This window comes from Asparagus officinalis, chromosome 1 (assembly GCF_001876935.1).
Source record: "Asparagus officinalis chromosome 1, Aspof.V1, whole genome shotgun sequence".
NCBI classification, from domain to species: domain Eukaryota; kingdom Viridiplantae; phylum Streptophyta; class Magnoliopsida; order Asparagales; family Asparagaceae; genus Asparagus; species Asparagus officinalis.
Genome location: NC_033794.1, coordinates 8,816,356 through 8,827,428, shown reverse-complemented (window position 1 = coordinate 8,827,428; position 11,073 = coordinate 8,816,356). Strand labels below are relative to the sequence as shown.

The following is an 11,073-nucleotide window of genomic DNA, read 5'->3' as shown; positions in this document are numbered from 1 at the left end:
AAGGCGACCAATACCACAAGCTGAGACTCTTTCACTTGTGACTGCTAAATTAGAAATATCGAACTATATATTCAATTTCTACATTTACATTTTACAGGGGAAAAAATTTCAAAAAGATGGGTCAATACAATCTATTAAGGATGATCTAGGATTTATCTGTAGCGTATATTATTTACCAAGGTACTAGTGAAAAATAATCATGTAACAAAACGTTTAGCCCTGAATAATTCTGACGGATAGAAACAACCTAATTTACAGAATTCCTTAGGAGAACGAGCAGCCAAACTTAGTAAAATTTTTAACACTAAATAACATTAATTATTTTTCAAAATATCCAAAAACTTTGTGTAAAATAGAATATTTAAATAAATTAAATTATTAAAATCTACATACACATACTGTAGCGGATTTTAGCCAACTCGCGAGGCATGAATCAGATCATAACGCACGGATGGTGAAACATGCCACATAGAGATCAATCAAGTAATAAAATGAATAGCTTGAGCACTAACAAAGGAAAACATTTGGTTTTTGAAACAGCGCCATCCCTATATTAAACAAACAATCTTTCAATTAATCATCAATTCCCTTATTAATAAGACAGTAAGAAAATTATCAATGAGCGTATAATGAAAATAATTTGTTAAAATACCTGCCAGTCTTCTTCATCATCTCGAAGCTCAGATCACTTTTCCCTATTTCTAACAATGGAGGAGCATGAGCGAAGAAAGGTTAATTGAATACTAGCAGTTTTCACAATTAACACGGAAGAAAAACATGAAGCATAGTGTAGGCTGTCTAAAAATCACAATAGATAGCTGATTCTCCATCAAACGCCGATGATGGAGGTTACAATCTGACGACTTCCAGAAGCCTTCACAATCAATATCGGGAGTTACAATCTGACGACTCTCGTATTTTCAAGGGGCCAAGATGAAGATTACAAGATAGTAGTCTTTGCAATGCTCTGCAGAAGAAACTATAACTCATTGGCTCTTTCTAAAACGCGGAATTTATCTTCGCGTTTTAATTCCTGAAACGCAGGCGACCCCCGCGTTTCCAAGCTTTAACAAGCAAAACACGAGCGACCCTCGCGTTTCCAACCTTCAGCAAACGAAGCGCAGGCGACCCTCGCGTTTCCAACCTTCGGACTCCAAAACGCGAGCGGCCCTTGCGTTTTTCAACACCCAGCGAGTACCCAACTCCGCGTTTCCATTCTAAAACGCGGAGTTAGGGTCCTGAATTTTTCAACACCCAGCGAGTACCCAACTCCGCGTTTCCATTCTAAAACGCGGAGTTAGGGTCCTGAACGTCAACGTGGGCGTTTGACTCGTTCAAACACGAGCTGAACGGTTGCAGGAACTGTTTTCCCTCCACGATTTGAGGGATTTCCGCCCCACTTAGGAGCGGATTAAGGGGACGGTTACACCCTATTAACCCCATTATGGAGAGAATTAAGGGGGACGGTTACACCCCTTAATTCCCTATAAATATGGGTAAACTCAATTGAGTTCGAGCTGGCTTTTTGGATCTGAGACTTAGCAGCGAGGAGAAGATCTTTGGCTTCTTCTTGGGGATCTTCGATTTGGAGATTTTTTGAAGATCAAAACTGTACAAAAGAGAGATCAACATTCATCTTTTGGGAGCAGTCCTGAGAGCTTTCGACATTGACGGATTAACCGACTTTCGGTTCAAATCAACTCTTTCATAGAGTTTCAAACTCGTTCAGAGTTATCAACTCATCAAGAGTTTTAAACTTGTCACGCAAGTTCTCCACAGCGTCGAATCGTGAGGAGAAGATATCGTTCTAGTGAATCAAGACGTTCGAATCGTCAACGGAGAGCAAATTCGACGCGAGCATTCGAAGGAGGCACTCCATCGTCACCGTGAAGAACCCAGAATTAAACAAAGAGGAGAATCAAGATCATTCTCCTTTCTTTTGTAATCGGAATCTAATTGTAATTGAGATTAAAGGAATACAAATCAAAATTTTCCTTCGTTTCTTTTACTCCAAATTTTTCCACAAACACACAGTAGTCGCATAACTAACAAAACTGTCAAAATTATATTTGAGATTTTGCTTATTCTGGACACAAGTTACATGCTCCTCTTTACATTCTTAAGAAAACCATCGAAAAAAGGAAAAAAAGTTTTATTCAGGGAACACAGCTTATTTAACTGCAGGCATGTCTGAGCTCGACAACTCTTATCCGATATTAATAGAAAATTGTGGATCAACAAGAACGCTCCAGTGGGCGATTAACACTCCATCAAGGGGGAAATTAACACTGGATTATTTTAGTTGACGCCGTAGATCCATTTCTCAGCATTGCTGGTATAAGAGACCAAGTCAGTAGGCTCGAACCATAAGGAAATTTCATCCTTGGCGGTTTCAGGCCCATCGCTTCCGTGAATGATGTTTCTGCATTAGAAACAAAGAAACGATTATGAAAACCTTCAACTAGAATCGTAAACAATGTTCCTTTTAAAGGACTTTCAAACAAATAAAGAAGGTACTCAGTAGTTTTTGTTGCTGGTTTTGGAGAGGCTATTTTTGGGTGGACTAACTATTTTAAAAAGAGGAGAACTTTAGACGAGGAATGCTAGAACTTGTATGAAGAAAAGACATTATTATGAGTGAGTAGTTGTTTCTACAATATAACTTATGGCCCAGTTTGGCAAAGGGTTAAGGAAGAGGGGTTAAAGGGTTAAAAAGAAGTATTAATATACTTAGCTCATTTAATAATCTGAAGAACTAAATTATTAACCTGTTAAATAAGTTTTATTTTAGTCATTGTAATCAGTTTTAGTGTTTGAGAATAACAATTTTGACTATTTTCTTTATAATTAGAAGGGTTATCTCTTAATCATTCTAAATAGGAGTACTAGTAAACCCCTCATTTTGAGGGGTTAACTCATTTTAATCACTCTAGAGGGGTTAGCTTAACCCTTCTATATTTTTTATGTTTGGCAAATTATGAAGGGTTAACTCACTTTAACCCTTGTATAAATTTTGTGTTTGGCGGGTTAAGAAAGGGTTAAGTCTCCTTAACCCCTCACTTAACCCTTTGTCAAACGGTACCTACGGGTTCTACAAGGACACCCTAAGTGATACTTAATAGGCCATGAAGTTTTTTAATGTTTATCCAGTTCCACACATTTCTATACTTCTGCAAAAAGTTCATGAGAAATCTTGGACTCTTCTACAAACTATTCTAGAAACATTCTATAGACTCTTCTAGACTCAAAGAATCACCATATCACTTAGGAATCTCTAAAATATTCTAGAATTAAAGACCTCTAATTTTTTTCTAGACTTATGCCAAGCTTTTCCTTGTGCTTCTCGAACACTTTCCCCTTTAATGCCTTAGTGAAGATATCTGCAATTTGATCTTCTGAGTTACATTATACGGTATCTACCATAGTTTTCTTAAGGAAAAAAGAGAGACAATCTCTATCCTTTTAGCAGGCTCTCTTTTTTGCTAAAAAAGAGAGCCAAGTTCTCCCATTGGCTCTCTTTTTAGCCAAAAAGAGAGAGCCTCTCTTTTTAGCAAAAAAGATGGCTAAAGTAAAACATGTTGCCAACAGCCCAGACTAGGCCCAAAGCCAGATTGGGCCAAATTTGGCTTATCATTTATGTTTTGTAAAAAGAAACAAATAATTAAATTTGAGTCGGGTCGGGCTGGACCGGGTCAATGGTGAGTCAGGCCTATTTCTCTAATTTTGGGTTTAGGGCTAGGCCCGGCCCAGCTCGTGACCCGAGTATATCACGGGCCGGGTCGGGCTCAACCCACTCCAGGTTGGGTCGGGTCGGGTCATGACCCATGACGAGCTGGGTCGAGTCAGCCCGCAGGTTGACCCGACCCACGCCCAAACCTAATTATACCAACTTCACAATCTTCTTTGCAACCTGTACTCGGAGATAGTGGTATCTTATCTCAATGTGCTGACTCTTTCCATACGCCACTGGATTCTTGCAAGTTCTATTGTTGGCTTGTTGTCGACATACAATATTACAAGTCTTTAGTTCTAAAATATTTTAGAGAACTTAAGTGTCATGATAGTTGTTTGGAGTCTAGAAGAGTCTATAAGATGTTTCCAAAACAGTTTCTAGAAGAGTCTAAGATCTGTCATGAAGTTCTTTATAGAAGTGTAGAAAAGTGTAAATTGAACGATTGTAGAAGAACCTCATGCCTATAAATACCCCTCTTGAGATGGGCCTCGTAGAACCCACAAGTTATAGAGAATAAAATTGTAGAAACAACTCCTCTCTAATACGAAGTCTTTTCTTCATACAAGTTACTAACTCTCCTCTAAAATTTCACCCTCTCTACAAAATAGTTGGTCCATCCTAGCCTCTCCAATCTTCCTATTTTCCTTCCTATTTTCCTTCCTTTTTTCCTTCTGTCACGTTTTTTTTAACCGCCCATATAACTAGAGAATGCCTTTTATATCTTGTTTCATTTATATTATCTGTTTACTTCTATTAGCCTTTTGAAATTCAGCATACAGAAAATTGATAACTGTTAGGGTTCATGAAAAGAGCTAAAAACAGAGCAAGGTCCGTTGGGAAAAGGAAATTACATGCACCCAAGATTTTCTGCATGCGTCGACAGTGAAGGAGGAGGATTAGCCAAGTGACTCAATCAGTGTTTTCAATGCGCGAGGCGCAATGCGAGGCGCAAAGCATCTTTACGCGCACATGCGCAAGGCGTAACGCGATGCGCGCGCTCGAGTGATGCGAGGCGCACACCACACACTGACACACATAATATTTCAATATATGTAATCAAGCGCGAAAGAACATATTTTTAGAATTTACATAAAAAATATCATGATAAATAATATCTTGCTACAAAATCACAATATATTGCCTTAATTTCTAATGCTAACACCCAACATAGTAATAAATTTCATAAATTTTCAAATCAAATGTTAAATCAAGACTTGTATCCAAACTAAGGATTAGTAATGGTCCTTAATTGAAGGTTATTAAAAAAGCCCAATGGATTTATTTTGTTTTTTGGGATATGGAATATCAAGTATAAAGACTCGATTGAAATGTTAACAAAAAAAACTATATGAGGAAATGCACTACATGCATCCTACACAAAATACGGATGTACGCGAGACGCAAAAGGTGCTGCTGCATCAGATATGGGGTGCATCGCCACCGCCCCGCATCGTAAGGCGCATGAGGCGCAATGAGGCGCGCGCATTTGAAAACACTGGACTCAATATAATAGATGAAGGCAAGAGAATCATGGTCAATAGCTATACTGACTGGTTGAGACATTCCATGAATGTAAAAGCCACTCGTACTAATGCTGATACATTCAATAGTTTGACCACCTTGTTTCTTCAAGTAATAAATTACAAATTTTTAATGCACCACTCAATAACTCTGTTTTTCAAGTGTCATGTTATTACAAAGTCGTTCATGAGAGCACAAACCATAAAGGTGAAGGAACCAATGCATGCAAGAGAACCTACTCAACTAATATGGTATATTTATTTACATACTTAATTTGGGAGATCACATTAAAATTAATTTAAAAACATACCACATTATATCTAAATATAACAATAAACATGTGTGATGTATACCAAAAATGCCACTAGTTGCTCTTGCAATGGTCGAAGAAACAACTGTTGCTCCTAAACAGCATGATGACTACGATAGTCAAAATCTCAAGATCAACCACGCATGACATGTAAATATCCAAGATACTTTTCCAAGTCACATCATCTTCAACAATTAAAATTGCGGAGGATCTTTAATAATCCGTAGGATTGGATAACTATGCTTGGTTTAGCCACTGTCAAACTAATAACGCAATGGTTTACATGGGTCTAAAAATTTTTAAGCAGTGATTCCGATTATGGACCTGCACGCTGACATCATATCAGGGTTCCGGTTGACTACAACATAAAGTGGTTGAATCATCATTTGAGCTATTTGTTTGTGGTTATGGTCAATATTGGAATCCTTCTAATCCATAGCAAAGACAAACATGAACATAAGAACCAATTAACTATGTGTAGTACCTTCCAACAACAACAGCTAGGTCTCCACGAATAGTTCCAGGCTCAGATTTCTGGGGATCAGTGGCACCAATAAGTTTTCGACCGTATTTTATAACACCTTCCCCTTCCCACACCTATAAAAGAAATCAGAAATAAAAATTATTGCTCGTATAACAACAATCATTGTCAACCATTACTTTCCAGTAATTTGTTTTCTTTACCATAGCAAGCACAGGACCAGAGCTCAGAAAGTCACAAAGGCCGTTAAAGAAAGGCCTTTCCTTGAGATCATGGTAGTGTTTCTGAGCAAATTCCTTGGAAGGAACTACCAATTTAATGGCAACAAGTTTGTAACCTTTGCGTTCGAAACGAGAGACTATCTCAGCAATCTGAAAAGCCAAATGTCAATGTAACATATACAAAATTAAAACAAATGAAAGTAGCAGAAGGCTTAAAATGCTACAGAAACAAGCAAACAACTATCACAAACAAGAAATGCATTGAACATATTCGTCTCTAAAAATTAATGGTGTTATTAACTAGCGAATATCCAGGTCTGGCAAGAAAACAGAGCAAAACTGTTCCTTGAGGCTTGGAAGGCACCTTTTTTTTTTGTGGGAGACAACCACATAGCAGTGTTCTCATCTTTACTCTTCTTCTTGGGAATCTTGTAAGGCTGATACTTACCCATCTAAGGTTGCTTTGTCTGAAGTAATAACTGGATTTCTATGATTTATTGCAAGTCCCAGGAATTAAATACCAACTTAGGATGGCATCAACTAATCATGTTGACAGCTAGTTTTATATACTTTCCGAAAAATTCAAGTAGCATCGTGCTTGTAACAACAGAATTTTCACATGGAAAGGTTTACTTGATGAAGATTGATGACCTTAAGTAAAAATTATTCGATTAGAGAACACCCAAAAAAAAGTTAGATTCAAAACCTTAACTAAAAGTTAAAGTTTAGCCGCTTAATTCAATGGGACCAATCCGGTGCTTCAACATTATGATGAAATAGTAAGGAAAATCTTACCAGTCCTCTTTGAACTCCATCTGGCTTTATTGCAATAAAAGTGCGTTCTAGCTGAAATAGGGTGAAAACATAGAAAGTTATGTCATGTATTTCCCTTTAAAGATATGCAAAAAATTACATATTAAATTACTATTATACCTCTGCTGCATGTGCCTCCTGGTCTTGAAGCATGTAAGCTAGCCAAAAAAAAAAGAGTGCATCAACTTAAAAATAAAGGGGGCAAAGTGGAAATGACAAAGAAAAATATAGTCTTAAAACTGTCACACAAATAATAGGGAAATCTTGACATTTCAAAATTTTCAAATTCAGGAAAAAATTACAGAAACTATTATTTGAATTACAGAATTACTTTACAGAAAAATGTCAATATGACAGTATGCATGATATTCAAGCTACAAATCCTCTGCCAGATCAAACTTGGAAGGAAAAAAATCAAATTTAATTTACATATACTGAATAAAGCAATTATAATAAGAAACTGAATCAAATATTAATCATCTTCTGCAGTGAAATATTGACTGACAAGAAAGGAAATACAAAAAGGTTAATATGAAGATTGTCTTCTATCCATGAAAAGATCAGCCAAACATATCAAAAAGATTTGCAAAGAAGTTTGCGTACAAGAATTAAACAAATCAGTAGAGTTAGTAAATCAGAAAATAATGCAAGAGACAATAAGTATAATTACTGTAGTCTTCCTAAGGATTGAATAAATAGAACAGTCTCACTTAAGCTTTCTTATCCGTTAATAAAGCATCCACTAAAACGATACAGAAAAACAAAGCACAGATGAAATGATTGAATACAGAAAGGATCAGATCAAAGAAGTTATCAGTGTAGAGAACATATGGCACTGACAACATAGATATTGGGATCTTAAGCCAAAATATTAGGAGAAGTCTAGGCCAGCGCTTGTACTCAGAGCACGGTCACGCCTTTTCTTTACACCCATCGTCATGCATAAGCATGAACCATTACTGTCGAAGAGGTTGCGAAAGCCACAATGCTACAACTTGAGCAAGAGCGAGGGCCCTCTTCTTTTTCCCAGAGTTCTATCTAGTCACCACCAGAATAATTTTCTACTCAAACCTTTTACTTTCGAGCATCATATCATTTCTTTTGAACATAATGCGCCCAAGCAAATAACCATAGTGGCAAATTCAGATCGAATCGATAACTTTTGAATAAAGTTAGATTCTAAGACGAGTATCAGGAAACATCAACACAATTAATTTGGTGGAAAATGCTAAATGGTAGCAAGAGAAGTTAGGAATACAAGAACTAACTATTTAGAAGATAGTTTACATTCAATGCCTTATGAATCTGAAAGTAGACATTTTCATGGAACACAAACCGAGGGATAGAGACCACAAATCAATCAGACACGAATAACATCTTTGTAGAAAAACAACACCCAGAGTTCTAGCCTCTAGACATGTAAATTGAATATTTACAAACTTGCAGCAGAGACAAAGCACCAGCAATCCATCCCTGCGAGGCACTCTTGCTGTTAGCTTTCTCGTAGAATGAAGATAAAGATGAAAACTTTCCTCTGAATGCAGTTGTTGCTGCTGCTGCAACAGCTCGTCCTTCTGTTTAAGATAAAAACAATAGCTACTCAACAAGCAGGCCATAGGATTTTTTTTCTACATACAACACTAACACCGACATGATTATATGGTTGGATGTATATACTGCAGAAATCAGGATAAAAAATCCATAATTCATCTCTGAAAAAGGTCATGAAACTACAGGACATAGATACATTTGTTTTCAAGCGAATTAAGTACAGACATGCTAAGTTTCCATCAAACATAACATAATAAATAAACATAATAAACGATGGTTGTAGCAAATTCTCACAAGAATCAATATAGATTTAGTTTCACTTTTGGAGTACCAAAAAGGCAATGTATCCTAAGTTGCTGTCATCATAATGTCTATGCACCTTCTGCTGAAATGATGCAATATGTATAACAAGTCACAAAATCTAGCGGTAAGAAGAGTGGCAGAGCCAGGATTTTGTCCCAGTGGTGTCTTCAAATAATTTATCATAGTTGTATTTGGACTCTACATTGGCAATTTCACAACTTTAGCTCTTTCAGTGGCGTCCTGCTAATTCTAGTGGTGTCCACGATGATAAATACAAGTAAAAATAGATAAAAACATGTATGAAGTAGACAATCACTGGGCACTATGTGGCTCCGCTACTGGATAAGACTGGATACTACTAGAAATGGACCAAGCTGAGGCTGTACCAAACTGCATAAATGATTGGAACTTGGAAGTTAAAACTAACTTGGAAAATAATGAAATTCTACTCGTTTCCAGAAAACACTCCGTTTACAAATCTTCTATCAGCTACATCATGTCGGGTAGTAACCAAGAACTTCTAGAACTGTAAAATGTGGCGGACGACAATGATGATGGTCTTCTATCAGTAATTCGCTAACTTCAATACAAAAGCATCCCCTTTTTCCATAAATTAATCATTTCAACGAATTCGAAAAAAAAATAACAGCTTGATCATTCCTGTTTGCTTAAATAATCCGAGGAAAACATCACATGGGACCCCAGACACGCATCTATATACTTGTAACTAACGAGGCTAAAATTCAGCACTTTCTCCTCGCATAAGATTAATTTGTAATCAAATTCCAACGCATTTCCCTGCCTAGAAAAAAATTCAAAATCTCGAAGCAAAAAAAAATGAAGCGATAAAAATTTCAAATTTGCATCAACAGCTCACCGAAGAAGAAAGGCGAGGCCCTGGAAGCCGAGAGAGCAGACCTCGCGGCCCTAGACGCGGATCGATAGATCAGAGAGCTCATCTTTCTCTGCGATCAGTGAGATTAGGGTTAGGGTTAGGGTTTGGTTTGGAGCTTTGAATCTGAGAGAGAGAGGCTTTTGAAGAGGCCAGGGTTAGGGTTTCGTGGATCTGATACCTCGCGTTAGAGCTACGAGCGTCAATGTGCCCAGTGTTACAGATTGCCCCCTCCGATTCTTTCGGATCTACAGGAGACGGATTCAGGGGGGGTTAGGAAGCTGAGGGGGTATTTTTGTCATTGCTGCCTATAAATAGACGCTTCGTCAGACAATACTGTGATGTGGGTCCCGCTCAGGGGGGCTGGGTCCCAGCATGCATGGGGTTTGTTTTTGGGTACCCCGAAGATTTGGATGGAGGACAATTTCTGTTTTCAATATTCTGGGTCCCAGCTTGAATAGGGTTGCGTTTTGGGTGCTTCGAAGATTTGGATGTACGAACAGTTTCTATTTTTTAATCCTCTCGAAGATGGATGGGAACATGCAGGTTATGTTATTGACCCCATATTTTCTTTGACCGGGTTATTAATTTCTAGAACGGCCAAAAAAAGAAACTTTTTTTAAATTGAAATGACAACTGAAATTTTATTAAGCTAAGCGGACAATACAATGAATAAAAGATTCAATATGCAGAGGAAAAGTACCCTCTCAAAATGATCACACTTAGGGGCTTTTGGTTCGCTATTATAAGGGGTGGAAAACTCAGAAAACCCCTCCACGTCAGATTTTTAGCCCTTCACGTCAGTTTTTTTTTGTTTCCGTCCATTTCTTTGTGCCGCTTTGGTTCGCTCGGATGGAAGAGAGAAAACTCTGCTGAAATCGCCGTCAACTAATATTTTTTCCCTCTCCGATTTCCTTCCCCAACCAAGTGAAATTAATAAAAATTCTGTCACGTCAGATTTTTTCCCTTCTCTGCTTTGTTTACAAAAGTTTTTCTTTTTTTTCTATGCGAACCAAACACAAGAAAAATAAATACATTGTTTTCCCACCATTTTTTATGTGCGAACCAAAGCAAAACAATCTATTTCTTAGAAAAGTTTGGAAAACTCAAAACTTGTGTTTCTTTACATGGAATTGCATTTCTCTATATCAAGGAAACGAACCAAACAACCCCTTAGACAACAATGTTAACTTCACTAAAATATGAGCAACTTCATTAAGTATGATATGCAAATTATGTATTATATGC

General features: G+C 37.3%; 1 protein-coding gene across 1 annotated transcript; it reads right to left on the bottom strand.

Moving 5' to 3' along the window:
• LOC109848574 (nucleoside diphosphate kinase 3-like) lies at positions 2,043–10,089 on the bottom strand. The gene is made up of 7 exons (XM_020418138.1): positions 9,811–10,089; positions 8,516–8,653; positions 7,200–7,237; positions 7,062–7,112; positions 6,249–6,416; positions 6,049–6,161; positions 2,043–2,422 (listed from the first exon to the last, which is right to left on the bottom strand). Exons 1-7 carry the CDS (start codon positions 9,890–9,892, stop codon positions 2,299–2,301), a joined length of 714 nt encoding a protein of 237 aa, XP_020273727.1. The 5' UTR covers positions 9,893–10,089; the 3' UTR covers positions 2,043–2,298.